This window comes from Primulina huaijiensis, chromosome 6, assembly GCF_012295235.1.
Source record: "Primulina huaijiensis isolate GDHJ02 chromosome 6, ASM1229523v2, whole genome shotgun sequence".
Lineage (NCBI taxonomy): Eukaryota > Viridiplantae > Streptophyta > Magnoliopsida > Lamiales > Gesneriaceae > Primulina > Primulina huaijiensis.
In genome coordinates this window covers 20,941,257-20,961,290 of record NC_133311.1, presented here as the reverse complement: position 1 = coordinate 20,961,290, position 20,034 = coordinate 20,941,257, and the positions used below count along the sequence as shown (strand labels likewise).

The following is a 20,034-nucleotide window of genomic DNA, read 5'->3' as shown; positions in this document are numbered from 1 at the left end:
AAATTCCCTTTAGAGTATTCAAAATAAATAGAATTTATAAACAACACATCTATAAATTCACTTAAAACAGGTTAGAGAATGATTTTTTTTTTTTTATAAAGAAACCGGAAAGAAGAAAAACAAAAATTTAACTGTTTTTTTGGTGAAGGATATTTTTATTTATAGAACATTGGAAAAAAACTCATTTAACTCCAATTATTGTAAAAAATTAGTCAAATATTTGACAAATTAGTCAAGAATATTTATCCGTGAGATGATCAACTCTGTCCATATTTGCAACAATAAGTAATATTTTTGACATAAAAAATAATAGTTTTTTATGGATGACTCAAATAAGAGATCTGTCTAACAATTTCACAAATTTTTTTATATAAAAATATTATCACTAATTCATTATGCACATAATATATTAAAGACAAATGTGCGTTTCAATCATCAGTACTTATTATATTTATCCACCAAACAACCAAAAAAAAAAGATTAATTATTGGTATTATAATTATATAGTAATACAAACAATTTTAAGAACAAGATATCTAATCATCAATATTTATTTTAAAACAGCAAAAAAAATTCATAATCCAAACACCACCAACCGTTGTCTTCTACTTCTATTTCTCATCAAGAAATTCAAGACAAGAACGAAACATGGCCGGATATACACTGTAATCGGTGTACATAAATATTCGAGGACAGATTTTTTTAATATATTCTGGTACTAAATATATATATGTAGATGACAAAGGATAGTAACATACTTGAACAAAACTCATTGAAGTCAATTGTTATTATTATTTTTAAATATTAAAATTTAGCCAACTAGTTAATAATAATAATATATTAACTTGTACATCATGTGAAAATTTTAATGCTTAAAAAATAAATTGGCATGAAATTGAGAATTCCAGTTGGCTAGTAGTGGCCTGCATGACACGCATTTAGTAGACTGCATACCAAGGCAAACATACTTAATAAACTACGAATCCTTAATTAATTTGGGTGGAATTTGATCAGGCCCTTTGATTTAGTGTAGTAGTACAATAAATTTGTATTTGTAATTATTTATTCAAGAATTAATGGTGACGACGGTGGCTCTGATTTCCTTGTTTCTTGATTATAATTGTATTTAATGATGATAATTGATCATATCTTTTGGAAGTCAATAGTTGTGGGCCATTGCAAGCATAGACAAGCCACCCAATTTTTTTTTTTGTTACTTTTAAGTTTATGCGTATACATGTTTCATATTTCTTCAATCTTACTCATAACATAACAATATTGTTGCCTACCTCGATTGCATTTCTCAACGTCATTGCATTTGCATCTATTTTCTTGGTTTTTCTTCATATTTTGGAGATACCCTTTTGCGGGAAGGTTACTGACTTTATGTGGGGTTCTTTTGCCTGGTATGTGATTCTTGGATTGCCTATTGCTATTAATGTGTTTCTTCGTATATTTTTCACCGATTCAAGTGATGTATGTGAATCTGAATTCTTTTTTTTGGTGTGAAATATTGAAAACCGCAATGGGTCTTCGTGTAATCTTGAATTAGTTCTTGACAGCAGTTTTACATAGTTATTTGTTAGATTTTGCTTTGAGACTGTGAGAAGTTGTGGTAAAGATAATGTCAAATTGTGATGCTTGATTTGGTCCGTATGGTGTGAAATATTCGAATAAGGGGGTGTTCTACATCTTTCACATTGTTGATTAATGAATTCCTCTTCATATAGTTTTCGTTTCACAAGAATTGGAAGGGGAACTGTATATTCAGTAATCTGCGAGACTGATAGGTCCTCAGTCCTTACGCTGATGGATCTATGAAACCAAGTATACTTAAATTCGAGAACTTGCAAGTTTTGGTCCCTTGACTCATTTGATGAATTTAGAATGTCCCTTTTTTCAAATTTGTTGGTATCCTCTTCACTTTCCTGAAAAGCTCGTCTCGATTATATGGATTATAAGAGAGAGAGATGATGCGTCAATCTTGAGTTATCTTTTTATGATTTGCTCTAACCTTAAATATAAACTATTAAATACCAAAATGGCTTCATCTTGTTCCAAGATATAATACAAGTTTTTCCATTAAATTTGCTAATGTTTTCTTTTTACATGCTCGTTTTGGGTGTTCTATTGCATGATAACACAAATTCTTGACTCTTGGGCAAATCTCAAAACATTTTCATTAATTGACTACTAAAGCATGAAATGGTATAAATCTACAGCAGTGCACGGTTGATATGTAGGCTTGTTTAGTTATTTTTAATCTTGTGAATTCTAGATATGACTTCGACGATACTCATGGGATACAACCATCTGCAGGTAATTTTGTTGTATACAGTAAGTATCAAGAATGGGTTCGGGAGTTTGGTTTAAGAATATAATCACTAGAAAGAAAGCCAAGGGTAACAGATCACAAAAATCGCAGGTTAGAAGCTCTGGAGATGTCTTCTTTTTTTCTCCCGTATTTCAATCGAGAACTAAACTATTAAACCAGTATTATACAGATATTGCAATTATGAGTGGAGTCGAACTCCAAATATTATTCAATCCTTTTCCTTTATTTGACTATGGATATCTAGGTGTCTGGATTCTGGATATCTAAATTTATGCATTTTGAGTTCTTTTTTCGTAATCGAGCAGAAGTATTCAGCATCTGACAAGTCAAATGGCCACAATGAGGAAGTCTTGGGGAAAGATTGTCCTGTATTGGCCAATGGGACTTCTGAGGGAGACCATATACGGATCCGAGTTGAGAATAGGGCTGCAACTCGAATTCAGACTATGTATCGAGCATATAGGGTATGTGATACTTCAATGTGCCGAATAACCTACTTGTCAAGCTTACTCTTGTTTACTCACAAATGTTTATTTTTATCTTACTGTGAAAACAAAAATAATAAGATTAAGATTTAATTTTTGATATGATTTTATTGCGATTTAGCTATAAGAAGTCCAGCCTCATGGTTATTGTTGTCCTGGATAAAGGTCTCTATGGTTTTCAATTGTCAATATATATCTCTCTATTTCAAATACAACATTTGTTTTAGGCTCGGAAGAAATATCGCCAAATGAAAGGAATGACAAGGTTCAAGGATCTGGTGCAATGTGATTCTGTCAAGAAGCAAGCATCAACCACGCTACGTCATCTCCACTCATGGAGCAGAATTCAAACCCAGGTTAGAGCTCGGCGAGTTCATATGGTTACTCAAGGTCGACTCAGGCAGAAGAACCTCGAGAATAAGATGAAGCTCGAAGCAAAGCTTCATGACCTCGAGGTAAGATAGAGTGCTTCCCCTATGTGGCCAGTATTTAAATGTTTCGAAATTGTATATTGAACTTGACTCAGCCATATCCCCCACGGATGGATTGCTTTACAGGTGGACTGGAGTGGAGGTTCTGAGACAATGGATGAAGCTCTTGCAAGAATACATCAAAGAGAAGAAGCAGCAGTGAGGCGGGAGCGAGCTATGGCATATGCCTTTTCTCATCAGGTGTGAAAACAAGAAAAAATCTGAAATCAGATTAGATATTATTCAGATTACAATATATCTTTTATATATGGTTCTTTATTTTATTTTTCAATCTAGTTATATGAAATATTTCCTACCCTATTTTATTTTAATTCTAAATTAATAATAGTTTTTGTCAGTTGGGGATGGTATCATGTATGTAGGCCTTGGTAGCCGAAACTTAGATCCTGTGTCGTGTTGCATGCTGTCTTTGTTAAGCGGGTGTAGTGACCGAAACCATGTCTTTTTTCAGTGGAGGGCCAACTCCGATCCGAATTTTGGATCAGGAAACTATGAACTTGGCAAAGAAAATTGGGGCTGGAGCTGGATGGACCGGTGGATTGCTGCTCGACCTTGGGAGAGCCGAGTTCCAACATCAGCAAGTCCAAAGAAAGCACCAAGTCTCCAGGCAAGCAAGACTCCTAAAAACAAAACTCCTCCCACGATCAAAGCATCAGTTAAAGTCAAGTTAGCTTCTCCTAATGGAAAGGCTGCTAGAAGATCTCGAAAACTGTCTTATGAAGCATCTGAGAAAACATCTGTTCCGAAAGTGAACGCCAAAGCCGAAGATGGTGAAACCAAGAATGAACAGGATGAATCCTAAAGTCGAGTTTTCAGATTCAAGAAGAGTGTGCAGCATCAGGGTGATGACGAAAATCAGCCAGTCAGCCTTGGCATACTTTGCTCGTTGAGCTTGAACAACTGTGTGTTTATCGGCAGCAAATTTCAAAAGAAAAGAAAAATTGGATTTGGGTGTGATTCTTGATTTACTGTACATTAGGAAGAGTTAAATTATCATCGGACTGTTCTGTAAAGTATATGTCGGACCTGCTCTCTGCTATCTCCGGTTTGGATAAAGTCAGTGTTCTTCGTATAAAGTCGAGTGTTCTGTACTCTTACTTTCCAACGTTTCAGTCAAATTCAAAGGAGAGTTGTGTTGACTTATTTCGATGGAGTAGCAGGTAAAACAAATACGAGGGGAAAACACAGGGAAATCGGTCATTCCAACTCCAAAACATTGCAGAAAAAAAATTCATTCCTAATAAAGTAAAATATCAAAAAGCAAGTGTTTTCAAAGATTTTATCCGCTGAAAGGGCAGCACCAGCTTGACAATTGTGACAAACGCTTGAAATACGAAACTAAACTCTCCCACACATGTAAAAAGAAGAAAATTCAGTTAGTTTTGTTACAAAACCAAACAAATGTGTCATACAAAAGATTTTAAAAAAAATGGAAGATCATCTGTTCGAACTGATCACTCACTTCATTCATCTTCTGCATCAATATATGGCTTCAATAATCCCATTCCGTTTATTTAGTTACACTATGGGCATATGTAATGCTTTCAAAACATCTTTGAACTCGAATTCACGTGTTTCTTTGTTGAATCGCTCCACCAGTTTATACCTTTGATCGTTTAGGTAAAAAGACTGAGCAGTTTCCAAAAGCCACTTTGCCTCTGAGTCACTCAGCTTGCTAGGAAGCACTACATTTCCACGAATAAGCACCAGGTCTTTGCTGTCCGCAAATTCTGTGTAGCATGAAACAGTAAAGTACGGAGCGGCTTGGGTTCCTCTCGCTTTATAATCTTCAAGACCAGTGAAAAGCATGTGTGGCATTTGAACTGCACAAGTTCGATACATAATCAAGCAACATGAGAGGTATGTTCTGATAACAATAATAACAATAATAACGGCACTTTTCAAAACAATAATCATGTATATTTTGAAAGTGGTCTAGTTAAGTCTCTTCACGCACTCTTCAAAAGTTAACATTATTAAGGCTATACTTATATTAAGCAGTCCAATCCTCCATTATCTTTATGTAAGTAAAGATTATGCTTCCACCAATTTGTTTGGAGATTATATCAGGTTAAATAGTTCATACAGTTGAACAGAATCCTCCTCTATCTTTATTTGATCCAAAAAATTAGTAAATTCAGAAATGACCTTGCACAAACATATAGCCGCTTCCTTTCCACATTGGAATTACAAAATAACGGCTGCGAAAAAATGAATAATTAAATCAACTTGAAGAAGAAATGTTCTAAGAACAAAAATCCAGTAGATTACCAATCTGCTGCTCTGTGCTCCACTAAATGGTATAGTTTTGCTTTAATTGATGCACCGATATGGCCCCTTCCCAAGTGATACTGAATACACCAAAAAATCAACATTGGCAAACCATTAGCAACATCTGGATGTTCCACATAGAAAGGTGTTTTTCATAATGCAACTGATGCAGAAAACGTATCACTAAGTGTCTACATTTATTGAGTGGAAGCAAAATACTTGAGGAAATTACATCGTCCCAAATATCGGCAAGTTCTTCGGATGACTTATTCTTTGCCCTCTGAATATCGATAATTTCCTCCAAAGGCTTTAAATATATATTTGTTGTGAAAAAGTAAAAATTTACGGTAAAAAAGTAAAAATCTCAAACTCTCAAAATTATCACACTACACACTTTATAATATTTTTCTCTCAACTCAATTGTGATTTTCTTCACAAATGAGAGATCTATTTATAGAAAATTTTTACAAATAATCCAAAAATAAAATACATCATTACCTACATCATCACACACTAATTTTCAATATTCAACACCTAATTTTACCTAATTTTCAACATTCAACATTCACATTTTCAACACAAATATTTAACACATTTTTAAATAATTTTTCAACACTCCCCCTTGTGATGATGATCATAATGATTGTATACATTACGTGTTTTTATACTGCCTCGTTAAAAACCTTACTAGGAAAAACCCATTGGGATAAAAACCATAGTAAGGGAAAAAGAGTGCAGTCACGTAAACTCCCCCTCATGTTGACACGAACAATTCTTCACAAATTTCGTAGATTGCGCATCCCAATATTATATATGTGCTTTCTGAATATTGTCGTAGGAAGTGCCTTTGTGAAGAGATCTGATGAGTTTTCACTTGATTGAATGTGACGAACATCAATACATTTATTCTTCTCAAGCTCCTTGGTGAATGCGAAGAACTTAGGAGGAATATGTTTAGTTCTGTCGCTTTTTATGTATCCTTCTTTCATTTGAGCAACACATGCAGCATTATCTTCATATAGTATCACAGGCTTCTCGTCGAATGATAATCCGCATGAGATTTGGATATGTTGAGTCATTGATTTTAACCACACACATTCACGGCTTGCTTCATGTAGTGCAATAATCTCGGCATGATTTGATGAAGTTGTTACAAGTGTTTGTTTCTGTGAACGCCAAGAAATTGCAGTGCCTCCACGAGTAAATACATATCCAGTTTGAGAACGTGCTTTGTGTGGATCAGATAAGTATCCAGCATCGGCATAACCAATTATACTTGGATTAGCATCTTTTGAATACAAAAGTCCCAAGTCTGTCGTTCCTCGTAGATAACGGAATATATGTTTAATTCCGTTCCAATGTCTCTTTGTTGGATATGTGCTAAATCTTGCCAATAAATTTACGGCAAAAGATATATCAGGCCTTGTACAATTTGTAAGATACATAAGGGCACCGATAGCACTTAGATATGGTACTTCTGGACCAAGAATATCTTCATCATCTTCACATGGACGGAATGGATCCTTTTCTATGTTTAATGATCTAACAACCATTGGAGTACTTAAAGGATTTGATTTGTCCATATTAAAACGTTTAAGGATCTTTTCTGTATAATTTGTCTGGTGAACAAATATTCCACATTCTTTTTGTTCAATTTGTAAACCCAGACAATACTTGGTTTTTCCAAGATCCTTCATTTCAAATTCTTCTTTCAAGTATGACACAACTTCTTGAATTTCCTTATTTGTTCCAATGATGTTTAAATCATCAACATATACAGCAATAATTACGCATCCGGATGTTGTTTTCTTAATGAAAACACAAGGGCATATTGAATTATTTACATATCCCTTTTTCATCAAGTGATCACTTAGCCTATTATACCACATTCTGCCGGATTGCTTCAACCCATATAATGATCTTAGTAATTTCACAGAATAACATTCTCTGGGTTTTGAACTTTGTGCTTCAGGCATCTTAAATCCTTCAGGGATTTTCATATATATATTACTATCAAGTGATCCATATAAGTAGGCTGTAACAACATCCATAAGACGCATTTCTAAATTTTCAGATACTGCCAAGCTAATCAAATACCGAAACGTAATTGCATCCATCACAGGAGAATACGTTTCTTCATAATCAATTCCAGGCCTTTGAGAAAAACCTTGTGCAACAAGTCGAGCTTTATATCTTACTATTTCATTTTTCTCATTTCGCTTTCGAATAAAAACCCATTTGTATCCAACAGGTTTTACACCTTCAGGTGTAAGGACTATAGGTCCAAAAACATTACGTTTATTTAGCGAATCCAATTCAACCTGGATGGCATCTTTCCATTTTATCCAATCCTGCCGATTTTTACATTCACCAAAAGATTTTGGTTCATGATCTTCATTATCATTTATGATGTCGATTGCCACATTATAAGAAAATATATCATCAATTTCTTCTATATCTTTTCGGTTCCATATTTTTCCAGTATTAATATAATTGATAGAGATTTCATGATTCTCGTCAGTTTGTGGTTCTGACAAAACATTTTCATCATCATGTGTTTCTTCAGGAACATCATTCTCTATTTTGTGATCATTATGTGTTTCTTCAGGAACATCATTCTCTATTTTGTGATCATTGTGTTTCTCTATGAATTTTCTTTTTCGAGGATTTTTATCCTTGGAACCAACTGGCCTTCCACGCTTCAGGCGTTTAATGACATCATGACTATCTTCAATTTGTTTCTTCGGAATTTCAATTCGAGCAGGGGCATTTGCAGCATGTATATATGATTTAGTTACCCCTTTTGTGTCTGCAAATGCATCTGGTATTTGATTTGCTATTCTTTGCAAGTGCACAATTTGCTGTACATCTTTTTCACATTGTTTTGTTCTTGGATCCAGATGTAACAATGATGATACATACCATGTAATTTCTTTTTCGGTATGTTTCTGTTCTCCCCCTAACATTGGGAAGATTTCCTCATTAAAATGACAATCAGCAAAACGTGCTGTGAACACGTCGCCTGTCTGTGGTTCAAGATATCGAATGATCGATGGACTATCATAACCAATATAAATTCCAATCTTTCTTTGAGGTCCCATTTTCTTTCGTTGAGGTGGTGCAATAGGCACATACACCATACATCCAAAAATTCTCAGATGAGAAATGTCTGGTTCTTTACCAAATGCAAGCTGCAATGGGGAGTATTTATGATATGCACTTGGTCTGATGCGAATTAATGAAGCAGCATGTAAAATTGCATGTCCCCATATAGAAATAGGGAGCTTTGTTTTCATAATCATTGGTCTAGCAATCATTTGCAGACGTTTAATCAATGATTCAGCCAATCCATTTTGAGTATGTACATGAGCAACAGGATGCTCAACAATGATTCCCATAGACATACAATAATCATTGAAAGTCTGGGAAGTAAATTCACCAGCATTATCAAGTCTAATTTTCTTGATTGTATAATCGGGAAATTGATTCCTCAATTTTATTATTTGAGCAAGTAATCTTGCAAATGCAACATTTCGAGTTGACAATAAACATACATGTGACCATCTGCTGGAGGCATCAATCAATACCATAAAGTATCTGAATGGTCCACATGGTGGATGGATTGGTCCACAAATATCACCCTGAATACGTTCAAGAAACATTGGTGATTCAGTTTGGATTTTGGCTGGTGATGGTCTTATAATAAGTTTTCCAAGAGAACATGCTTTACATTGAAACTTATTATTCTGAAAGATCTTCTGGTCTTTCAATGGATGACCATGTGTATTTTCTATAATTCTTCGCATCATTGTTGAACCAGGATGTCCTAATCGATCATGCCAATTGGTTAATATTGAAGAATTATCAATTACCATGTTTGATTCAATGGGACGTATATGTGTATAATGCAATCCAGTAGGGAGCATTGGTAGTTTTTCAATCACATATTTCTTTCCTGATTTATATGTGGTAAGACACATATATTTCTCATTCCCTTCATTCATTGTTTGAGTATCATACCCATGGGAATATATATCATTAAAACTCAACAAATTTCTTTTCGATTGTGGTGAATATAAAGCATCATTGATCAAAAATTTTGTACCATTAGGTAACAAAAATTGTGCTTTACCACATCCTTTAATCAAGTCTACAGGACCTGATATTGTATTCACCGTTGTTTTTGTTGGTTTTAGTTCCAAGAAATATCTTTTATCTCGGAGGATAGTGTGCGTTGTACCACTATCAGGTATGCAAACTTCAGCTTGGTTCGTAGCATTTTCCATATTTGAACTTCAAAAAAATATGCAATGAAATAAAATTATTGACAATAAAATACAATACAATATAACACACTATAAAACATTATCATACGAATACATAAAAAATAAAATATTTTACATATTTATTCCACCATCAAATTGATCATTATCTGAGAAATCAATCAGAAAATCTCCAGCATCAAAATGAGTTGAACCACTCAAAGGTTCACTGTGTTCAGTAAAGTTGGTCTCCTTTTCTTTCCCCTTTATTGATTCTTTATAAAGTTTACAAAGGTGCTCAGGGGCTCGACAAATACGGGACCAATGTCCTGGAGTACCACATCTGAAACAAGAACTTTCAAATCTTTTTGAGTGATTCTCATTAACACTCATATTCTCTTGATGCCTTTTCGGTGGGTGGTTTGGGACGTTCTTTTGAGATGAGTTATAGAAATAACTATCTCGATTATTTTCAAAACCACGGCCGCGTCCACGACCACGACCACTTCCACGTCCACGTCCACGTCCACGACCACGACCACGACCTCGATTTTGTCCTCGACCAAAATCTTGTCTGTAACTTTGATTTTGGTTTCCAGGTTTAAATTCATTTTTGCTTACAGCATTTACTTCTGGAAATGCTGTTGATCCAGTGGGTCGGGACTGATGATTTCTCATTAATAGCTCGTTGTTCTTTTCCGCCACAAGAAGACAGGCGATGAGTTCAGAATATCTCGCAAATCCACGCACTCTATATTGTTGCTGTAGTGTTATATTTGATGCGTGAAACGTGGAAAATGTTTTTTCAAGCATTTCCGATTCTGTAACCTCATGTCCACAAAATTTTAACTGCGAGATTATTCTATACATCGCTGAATTGTAATCACTGACTTTTTTAAAGTCTTGGAATCTTAACATATTCCATTCATCACGGGCGGTCGGAAGTATAACTTCCCTTATATGTTCAAATCTCTCTTTTAATCCTTTCCACAGAGCCATGGGATCTTTTTCGATGAGATATTCACATTTTAAACCTTCATCAAGGTGTCGTCGTAAAAATATTATAGCTTTTGCTTTTTCTTGTGATGAAGATATACCATTTTCTTTAATGGTCTCGCTTAGACCCAATGACTCAAGATGCATTTCTACATCAAGAGTCCATGGCATATAGTTTTTCCCAGTAATATCAAGAGCGATGAATTCGAGCTTTGCCAAGTTTGCCATGGTGGTACTAAAAATTACGATGCATTTTATTAGTTAATGAATATTGCAATACAAAGTAATGGATAAACAACAAGTACAAGTATTCGTAAAAATAAAGAAAACACACGAGGAGGATATTCTCCGATAAATACAAGACTGGTGAGTATGATAACCAAAATAATTAAAAATAACCTCGTGAAAGCCATCTTCTTTTTTTCTTCGAAAATTTGATGAAGAATAATTTTTAGAGAAGAAGAGAAAGTTGGAGTGATTGAATGTATTTGTGAGATTGTATTTATAGAGCAAAAACTAGCCGTTTTGTTACCGTTTATTACCGTTGGTGTATAAGAAAATAAATGTATGTATTTGTATAATTTTATGGTAATAATATGGTGTATATAATATTAGTCATATTTAAATAATTATGTATATCATATCACATTATTATAATTAGGTGTCATAAGTTATTTTGTTTAAAAAACCTTATAGGCTTTTATACTTGTCGTATCCCTTACCGGGAGTGTGGGATGTCGTCTTAACATCCTCCCAGGATTTATAACAAGTTTTTGAAAAAATTATTTTTATTATTTCTAACAATAACATTATATTATATATTACATATATAAACAATAAATAAATAACAGTAAAATAAATATTATTACTTTTGTTACCTTTTTCTTCTGTTCGGAGCTTGGAAAAATATGGAGGACTTTTAGAGCTTCGTGCTGATAACGTGTTGTGAAAAAGTAAAAATTTACGGTAAAAAAGTAAAAATCTCAAACTCTCAAAATTATCACACTACACACTTTATAATATTTTTCTCTCAACTCAATTGTGATTTTCTTCACAAATGAGAGATCTATTTATAGAAAATTTTTACAAATAATCCAAAAATAAAATACATCATTACCTACATCATCACACACTAATTTTCAATATTCAACACCTAATTTTACCTAATTTTCAACATTCAACATTCACATTTTCAACACAAATATTTAACATATTTTTAAATAATTTTTCAACAATATTCATTTTTTATAATAATTAATTTTTAATAATATCATCACGAGTTAAATACTAGTTTATTTAAAAAAAAGAAATATAAGTTGTTGATGATACATTAATATTTACTTTTTATAAATCACTATTGACGATTACTACTTCGTCAGATTACTCATTTTATACCGATTGCCGCAGTAGCATCATATAGCAACAGCACCACAATCAATAGACGCTTGTCCTATGTATATAATGCACGGCGTAACGATACCAAGGAATCTGCTGTGAAAGTAAAAAAGATGGAAAGTAGAAAAGTCACGCATTTCATAAAAACCGGTAAGATGACAATTACATGTAGCCATGATATTGTCAGGCTTGAACAAATTATCTCTGCAAATTGCACCAGAAGTGCACATGCAGTCTTCGCAATAGAAAAGTCAAGAGGTCAAATTTATGCATTATGGTTCGAGTCATCTATGCATTGTACTTCGATGACATAAATACCCACTATATCTAAGATCTGATAACAAAATAAAAACCTCACCACTTGCCATGGTTGAGTGAAACTAACAAGATGACGGGTACTAATACTGTAATACTGTACTAAAATGTCTCATATTGCTTTTGCATCCCAAGTCACTTAATCAAGTCAAGTAGCATCGCCTTCACGCTGTCACCACTCGAGGACTCTAGCCTTTCAACTAGACTACCTGATTGATCTGAAGAAGAGTTAATGTTTCACGTTTCATCTTTTGATTTTCCCCTTCCCTTGACAATTCGCTTCTTTTCATTTGGAAATTCAGCTGTCAGCCTACCCATTTGCTTTTGCAGATCAGCAACTGAGTCATTACCTAATTTCCCTTTGGGACTTTTCTTCCCATCAGCACGCTTAAGTTCCAATCTATATAATGTGCACACATCATACTTGTTTATTACATATTCATATAGGTGCCACTCAAAATTTCCCGTTGGCTGAGGGTCCATATAATAGGATCTCTTCAGCCCATTGAATTCATTCACCACTTGTTTCCTTGATTCGTGCCAGCCACGCCCATTATAATCTGGTAAAGATCGTTGCTTTCTACTCCCACTCTCAAATGCTTTCCGAGGCTTATCAAAAAAAAGCCATTCCCTCGTTGTTTCACCGTCCAAGACAAAAAGATCAAAGAGCTCTGCTTTACACAAAAAGTAGATCATTAATCTCAAATGAACAGAAACATGATCGCATGTAAATTCAACCATTGTGTGGATAAAACAGGCAGGGAAGACAAACAAGAAGCAGAACTTACCAGGTGCATTCCAAGGGGATTTTGTGGTAGCAGCACCCTCGCATTCAGGAATACCAACATCTTTTCCTTGTGCTCTTGAACTTAAAGCAGCAAAGAGCAAGTTATCCTTTAAGCCTATGCCTCCAGGTCGCACAACTGGAGGGCTTCCACGATAGCCTTCAGCAGGTGCAAGCTGAGTATGGTAAGTACTGCAATAGTCATCAGACTTTTGACTCCAGTCCGATGCTAGTGCAGGTCTGGGACAATCCCAAAGGGCACATTTTGGCCCTAGAAAGGCAGATGGTGGAGGGGTGATGATTTGTTGATAGTCAGGAATCTGAGGTATACCATCCTCCCCAATTAAACAAGTTCCATTATAAATAGGGAAAAACTGTTGATCAAGCTCGGGATGGAAATCGAATGAATGATAATCTAGTTGTTCGGTTAAATCCATATGATTCATTCCCGAATGATCAATTCCCATTTCAGAACTGCTTTGATCAACTAACTGTAAGCCCTGTTCTTGAATACCTTTAGAGACTTCAAAACCCTGTCACGAACAAGATTTCAAAATTAGCATCTACAATAGGAGGATAAAAAAATAGTGAAAATAACTACTTATCTACAAGCCGACCATAAACGTTAAAGTGGTATATGGAAAAACGGAAAGGACATAATATATCATACAATTGACTAAACCTCTCTTTTAATATTGGCAAACCCGTTTATCGCATAGAGCAATTTCCCAGATGTAGTTCAGGTCTATTGGAGAATAAGTAACTATTATTATATCAAAGATAACCAAGTGTAAAGAAGGAAGCGTAGCATTTTAAAGCTTTGAAGTTCAGCAGGTATGATTACAAACATTAAAAACCAGTTCAAACTACCACAATTAAAATAAAGAATCCAGCCAATGCTAACCATTTGCGAAAAAGTTATCAACCTCTTGAGATGTAGATTCAGTCACAACCTTTTGTGTATCAGGCTCCGGCTCCAGCTTTGGTGCTGCTAATGTACTTGTTGCATCATCTTTCTCCTCACAAAGCTGCATCAGCCTACAAATTTCTGATGAAAACGATCCCAGGCTTCCACACTACAAAATAATTATCACCAAATGCCCGTTTATCCATGAAGTTCCAACTTTCTAGTGATCAATTAGACCACCATCACGAGAAAACATCAATCCCAAACACAAATAAAATAAATCCTGGATATGTGAAACATCTACCCTCAATCACTCATTGGTTTCTTTCTATCCAATTATCAAATTCTCTGTTAAATTAAAGTAATTCAGTGCAAAATGAATTATTTTGGCATCAAGGGGTAAGGCAGTTTGGTGCATTCTAGAGATGAAAGAATTACCTGCTGCAGCGAAGAGGCTGGGGAGGGCTCATTGAGCTCAGCCTTCCATTCACGAAGCATCTGGTGAACTTGCTCTTCAAGCAAATTAACATCAACAGTGCGGCTCTCCTTCCTAGCCGACTGAAGATTGCTGAACATGCCTTGTAGATCATCCACGCGATTCTTTGCCCTGTCTTTGAAGAGCTGGTGCGATGCAGGTTTGCTTGCACCGTTCTTCGAACTTTTCCCCATCCAAAAATACAGCAGTAGAATACGCTCAAATCAAAAGAAGCTGCCGAAGGAAAAAAAAATCCCGGCAGAGAGTATTAAAGTCCAATTATGAACAATCCCCTAGCGCAATAGTAACATCAACCGATGGGAGAGAGAAAAAATCAAACAACAAAATCCAAGAACCCACGACCAAATAATAGCATCTTCAGGATAACCGAAATTTAAACAACCCTAATCCTGAAACGATCTCAAAGGGGTCGTGATGCAGAAATTTCCAATTCTGAGAAAAAGAAATAAGTTTTTTGTTGTGCGTGAGAACGAGCCGGAGTCACCTGCAAGAGGTTTAGCGTGTAGAGATTGAAGTACTCTCTTTGATTGACTCGCTTCTGTGCGTGACAGGTCAGCAGGGATGATGAATGATTTGGCGTGCGAGCCTCCGGGAAAAAAGACCAAATTTATTATTTATATATGAATTTTCTGTAGTGCCCTTATATGTTATTATTTTTTTAAATAAACTGTTTTCTATTTAAATACAATGCCTGTGAAGTGAACTTTCGTCAATCGGACTTAAAATAGTAATTTACAAATAATAATGTTAAATATTGTTACAGTGATATTTATAAATATTATATCGCGAAATTTTATTGTTATATCGCGAGATTTTGTATTCAATATATAACGAGATTTTGACAAATTGAATTTTTTGTGTTTTATAAATTGATGTACAAATATAGATGTATATGTAGTATCACTCATGTACAAATCACATCAGTAAGAGATGTCCTAAGTTTGAATTTTTTTTATCAAAATGGAAAATCTAATTCGTGATTATCTGGTTTTATGTTCATCTAACTGACTTTAGACATATGATAAGGACGAAATAAAGCAGTGAAATACCACTCGAACAGCTCGCAAGGTATTAATTATTAGCAAATTTATAATATTTATTTAATTTTTTGTATTTTTTGTTTTGCACTTACATATTTTGGGTGGTTCTCAATAATCCTAAGTTCTAGTTTTTTTTTTTTAATTAAAATGCTCTATCCTTTTTTCATCTACTCACGTTATTCTAATTTATAATCATTCATAGTGTTAAAAAAAATATTTTAATAATTATATTTATATCATCACTTATATACAACACGAAAGTTCATTACAAGCCTATAATTCAAAACCAACAATTTAGGTCTCGAACATTAAAATTTTATGATATTGGAGATAATTCCAAGTTCTCAAACGACTTCCCATGGTGCTCTTTTTCTGATCATATATATTAGTTAGCCAACAACTTGTGTGAGACGGTCTCACGGGTCGTAATTTTTGAGACGAATATCTTATTTGGGTTATCCATGAAAAAATATTACTTTTTATACTGAGAGTATTACTTTTATTGTGAATATCGATAGGATTAACCCGTCTTACAGATAAAAATTCGTGAGATCGTTTCACAAAAAACATACTCTATTAGTTATTCTGCAACCTTACAAATTAATTACGACTTCGAGTTCTTATTTCCTCCTCCAACGTTGTCCAATTTCATTAAAAAAAAGTGGATTTATAAAATCTGAACCACGTATTATGATGATGTAATTGTAAAAGTGATTCCTTGAAATAGCAAACTTACAACTTTTTGTCACCGAAGCTCCCCATTTCAATCAATACGAAATTCACATTATTTTTTTATATACGTTTAATTTTGGGGAATTTTTTTTAAAAAAATGATCGAGTAAATGCTCATTTTATAACGAACCCAGTCAAATAATCAAATAGAGATAAATTAATTTATTCGAATATTTTTTTAAAATTATTTTATCTCTATTTTGGAAGCTCCTGAAATCATAATGAGTTTGTGTGTGTGTGTGTGTGAACAGAGCTTTAATCGTGAAAGGAAGAAAAGCCTTCCCAAAATTAAGTTGAGAAAACTCACACTTTTTGTGGTGTTCCGTTTCTTGAAAGGGAAAAGTTCCTTAGCATAAAACACTCCCTTTGCTTGCACTCAAACAAATCTCTCCTTCACCCCATAAATATACTCCCGAAGAACCATGGAAATCTGCCAAAAGCAGCTAAAAACTCCCAAGAAATGGAGAGTGACGTGGAAAACGAATCATCCCACGATTGTTACGAACAAGAACTCCCTTTACTCGTTGAGAAAGCACCACCCGAAATCGATCGAAACCTCATCCAACAAGCCATTAGCCAAACGTTTGAAAGCACGGCTCACTTGGCCAACCTTTTACCAACAGGAACTGTCCTAGTTTTCCAGCTTCTTTCTCCAATATTCACTAACCAAGGTCACTGTGATCCAGTTAGCCGTATCTTGACCGCGGTTTTAGTTTCCCTTTGCGGGTTGTCTTGTTTCTTCTTGTGTTTAACGGATAGCATCGAGGATCAAAAGGGTAACGTGTGCTACGGATTGGCCACGTTTCGCGGTTTCTGGATCATCGACGGATCATTGCATCTACAACCTGAGGTTGCGGCAAAGTATAGGCTCAAGTTTATCGATTTTGCGCATGCGTGGATGTCGATACTGGTATTTGGGGCAATCACTTTGTTCGATCAGAATGTAGTGGGGTGCTTTTACCCGAATCCTTCGGATGAAATACAAGAGATAGTTACCGCACTTCCTGTGGGGATTGGGGCCATCTGCAGCATGTTATTCGTTGTTTTCCCGACGAGACGACATGGAATCGGTTTCCCTGTCGCGCCCGGTTTAATGATGTTGTAACGGCTGCTTTAATTATATATATTTTTTCTGTACATGTGAATACTGTGATTAACTGGAGTAGTATTCTTCTTGCTCATCTCAAAATTCCAAATTTAATATATTCTTATAAGAATAAATTATGGGAGCAGCATACATGAAATTTTAACTATAACACCACAAATCTCGACCTTCCAAATTTAAATAATGTTGTTATACTCGAGTCTCCACCAATACAATAAGAAACTTGTATAAAAATTTTCAGAAACATTATATAGTAATCAATTTTCTAGATTGCACATGTATCAAATCAAATATATTAAATTTACAAAAACAGTATGGCTATGATTATTAATTAGAGAAGAAACTAAAAAATGTTAAGACATTTGATATGGAATGATAGCAATGGCGGCATCGGAATTTAATTCTTCTTCTAGCCGTACTCTCGTTTCTCTTTGTCTATCTCGCCCAACCGAATGATTTCCAAACGTCAGTCGTGTTGTTCTGATCACGCCGCCTATGAGCTCCAAGAGGCCAAGCTCAGAATCGCTTGACTTGATCCATCTCATACAATAGTTTACAAGAACGCTGCTGGTTTAAATAGTGTTGTTGTATGTGTTGCCGTGATTGTTGTATACATTTGCAGATAACACTTGTGAAAGTGTTGGCTGAAAGATCAAGTTTTGCTGCTCCAGTTTTTGACATCACGTTTAAGTTATTTATTTATGTTATATTATCCCGCTACATGTTGTGCCAAGTGTTTCGACATTTGGAACAACATTTAAATCTGATACACACAAATTCTCATATACTCTTTATAATTTATGTTAAAACAAAAATATACCCAATACCAACAAAAGAGAAAGGAGAAAGTTACATGGATGATGGATTCAAGAATTTTCAGTATGGTTGTGAATACTTGAATGTAAACCTGTTCTAACAAAAAGATGTTTACCAATTGTAACCAATTACATGAATGTGATGTATGGACTGATTTAATAAATTGATTAATAGCTCAACAGAGGAGATCGTTTTCCTCCGCAGTTTGTGTTTTTTTTTTTTTTTTTTTTTTTTTTTTTTTTTTTTTTTNTATCTTAATTGGGTAATCAAATGGGACCAGACAGCGAGGCTATTTTTTTGCTGAAAACTTTTGAAATTAAAGATCTTGTTTAAGGGATGCAGATGAAGTCAGCCTTTAGCTAGTTACTAAGGACTTTGGACAAGATCGTGTTTTGAGTCCCCCTATGCTCCCTGCTTGGCCCACCAGACAATGGAGATTGATCTGATCTGTTTGATTTCCTTTAAAATTTAAAACTTCACTTGGGCTTCATTGATTATAATACCTACTCGGTTTGGCGATGCGTAACGCTATCATTATTGCTTCAAGGTTTACATTATTTTAATGAAACAAAACTTATAGAGAACTGAAAGGTGAATATCGATTGCTCGTTTTCTGTCGAGCTCATTTTTCTTAATGCGATAGGTTAAAATGAATTATAATCCACCCAGTGAAAGTCGTTCTAGGGTTTCTATAACCCTTTTTTGTTAAATTATGATATTATTGGTAGCCCCCTTTTATTATAACGAAGTGTTGTAGTAACCATTATTTTCTACAGAAGTCGTGTGCTTTAAAACCTGCAGACAAGATCTTCATCAGATTCTGAATGTTTCGTTTCCACAGTGTTTACGTGATGAGGGTGAGAGTTAAGTGTATCAGAATGTAGGTGTTGTGCGTAGGTGTTTTAACACTCACGACAACTTGCAGCGGAAATTATATTTTAACACATAACTTAAATAATACCAATATGAGGGACAAGATATAAATCATGCACAAGTATAAAATACTTGTGCGTTGCCTCAGGGCAAAATAATTCACTAGAAAAACTTGTAAGTTTACAAAAACCAATACTAGTGAAAGAATAAAACAACTCCCTTAATAAGGCGAATATCAAATTGCATCCTAAAACTCTAACAAACCGTAAGACCAATTATACACAGGATGCATCAACTGAGAAGTAAAGAAAAACTTCAAAACTCAACACTCTAATCAAAACAGTGATTAGGTGTTGACTTCAGATGTTGTCAGCACTTCACAGCAACACTTGAAACAACAGCACGAGATTGCTCCGGTCTCGAAAACTCTTCGCGCACCCCTTGTCTCTCCAAAAACCTTTTTACGCTCTATATCTTCTTTCTCTTCTAAGTTCCTTTTTAAATATTAAGAGAGCAATTTCATTAGGAAAATAAAATCATATCTTAAAGATATTATCATATCAAAATATCATTAGGAAAAACTTCTTTTTCAAAACAATGATATCATATCTTAAAGATATTATCATAAAAAATAAATCTACACTAGATTATATCATTAAATCGAGATTATTCTCAAGTCTAGAAAGTCAAAACATTAAAGATCTTAAACAAGAAAAATATATCAGGAAATA

At 34.5% G+C, this 20,034-nt stretch overlaps 4 protein-coding genes and 1 long non-coding RNA gene across 9 annotated transcripts; 2 read left to right on the top strand and 3 right to left on the bottom strand.

The window, feature by feature from the left end:
* Positions 1-1,104: 1,104 nt before the first annotated feature.
* Positions 1,105-4,404, top strand: LOC140978193 (protein IQ-DOMAIN 9-like). 3 transcript variants are annotated; one of them, XM_073443042.1, is made up of 6 exons: positions 1,105-1,393; positions 2,320-2,425; positions 2,641-2,799; positions 3,048-3,275; positions 3,378-3,491; positions 3,763-4,404. In XM_073443042.1, the coding sequence occupies exons 2-6, from the start codon at positions 2,351-2,353 to the stop codon at positions 4,111-4,113; spliced, it is 927 nt and encodes a 308-aa protein (XP_073299143.1). In that variant the 5' UTR covers positions 1,105-1,393; positions 2,320-2,350; the 3' UTR covers positions 4,114-4,404. The 3 variants fall into 3 exon arrangements, with proteins under 3 accessions (XP_073299143.1, XP_073299142.1, XP_073299144.1); XM_073443041.1 differs by having other exon boundaries at positions 1,111-1,406; XM_073443043.1 differs by lacking the exon at positions 1,105-1,393 and adding an exon at positions 1,434-2,208.
* Positions 1,328-2,209, bottom strand: LOC140978194 (uncharacterized). The gene is made up of 2 exons (XR_012175529.1): positions 2,143-2,209; positions 1,328-1,426 (listed from the first exon to the last, which is right to left on the bottom strand). It is a non-coding gene; the product is annotated as an uncharacterized lncRNA (long non-coding RNA).
* A 238-nt stretch (positions 4,405-4,642) lies between the features above and the next one.
* On the bottom strand, positions 4,643-12,603 carry LOC140979180 (uncharacterized). The gene is made up of 5 exons (XM_073444514.1): positions 12,589-12,603; positions 5,815-5,889; positions 5,583-5,662; positions 5,460-5,512; positions 4,643-5,134 (listed from the first exon to the last, which is right to left on the bottom strand). Exons 1-5 carry the CDS (start codon positions 12,601-12,603, stop codon positions 4,830-4,832), a joined length of 528 nt encoding a protein of 175 aa, XP_073300615.1. The 3' UTR covers positions 4,643-4,829.
* On the bottom strand, positions 12,307-15,310 carry LOC140978879 (transcription factor VOZ1-like). 3 transcript variants are annotated; one of them, XM_073444118.1, is made up of 5 exons: positions 15,222-15,310; positions 14,680-14,950; positions 14,261-14,410; positions 13,339-13,867; positions 12,308-13,221 (listed from the first exon to the last, which is right to left on the bottom strand). In XM_073444118.1, the coding sequence occupies exons 2-5, from the start codon at positions 14,908-14,910 to the stop codon at positions 12,788-12,790; spliced, it is 1,344 nt and encodes a 447-aa protein (XP_073300219.1). In that variant the 5' UTR covers positions 14,911-14,950; positions 15,222-15,310; the 3' UTR covers positions 12,308-12,787. The 3 variants fall into 3 exon arrangements, with proteins under 3 accessions (XP_073300220.1, XP_073300219.1, XP_073300218.1); XM_073444119.1 differs by lacking the exon at positions 15,222-15,310 and having other exon boundaries at positions 12,307-13,221; positions 14,288-14,410; positions 14,680-15,211; XM_073444117.1 differs by lacking the exon at positions 15,222-15,310 and having other exon boundaries at positions 12,309-13,221; positions 14,680-15,211.
* A 1,490-nt stretch (positions 15,311-16,800) lies between these two features.
* On the top strand, positions 16,801-18,167 carry LOC140979408 (protein DMP4-like). Its single transcript, XM_073444795.1, has 2 exons — positions 16,801-17,674; positions 17,884-18,167. The coding sequence occupies exon 1, from the start codon at positions 16,970-16,972 to the stop codon at positions 17,612-17,614; it is 645 nt and encodes a 214-aa protein (XP_073300896.1). The 5' UTR covers positions 16,801-16,969; the 3' UTR covers positions 17,615-17,674; positions 17,884-18,167.
* Positions 18,168-20,034: the final 1,867 nt, after the last annotated feature.

What these genes read in the sequence shown, in the direction of transcription:
- LOC140979180 (XM_073444514.1), bottom strand. An exon ending in TTGCCGATATTTGGGACGAT is followed by an intron (nt 5,663 to 5,814) that starts GTAATTTCCTCA and finishes TGGTGTATTCAG; the next exon opens with TATCACTTGGGAAGGGGCCA. An exon ending in CGGCTATATGTTTGTGCAAG is followed by an intron (nt 5,135 to 5,459) that starts GTCATTTCTGAA and finishes GAACTTGTGCAG; the next exon opens with TTCAAATGCCACACATGCTT.
- LOC140979408 (XM_073444795.1), top strand. Translation starts at nt 16,970, where the DNA reads ATGGAGAGTGACGTGGAAAACGAATCATCCCACGATTGTTACGAACAA.
- LOC140978193 (XM_073443042.1), top strand. Translation starts at nt 2,351, where the DNA reads ATGGGTTCGGGAGTTTGGTTTAAGAATATAATCACTAGAAAGAAAGCC. An exon ending in CTATGTATCGAGCATATAGG is followed by an intron (nt 2,800 to 3,047) that starts GTATGTGATACT and finishes CATTTGTTTTAG; the next exon opens with GCTCGGAAGAAATATCGCCA. An exon ending in CAAAGCTTCATGACCTCGAG is followed by an intron (nt 3,276 to 3,377) that starts GTAAGATAGAGT and finishes ATTGCTTTACAG; the next exon opens with GTGGACTGGAGTGGAGGTTC.
- LOC140978879 (XM_073444118.1), bottom strand. Translation starts at nt 14,910, where the DNA reads ATGGGGAAAAGTTCGAAGAACGGTGCAAGCAAACCTGCATCGCACCAG. An exon ending in CAGCCTCTTCGCTGCAGCAG is followed by an intron (nt 14,411 to 14,679) that starts GTAATTCTTTCA and finishes ATTATTTTGTAG; the next exon opens with TGTGGAAGCCTGGGATCGTT. An exon ending in CTGAATCTACATCTCAAGAG is followed by an intron (nt 13,868 to 14,260) that starts GTTGATAACTTT and finishes TGTTCGTGACAG; the next exon opens with GGTTTTGAAGTCTCTAAAGG.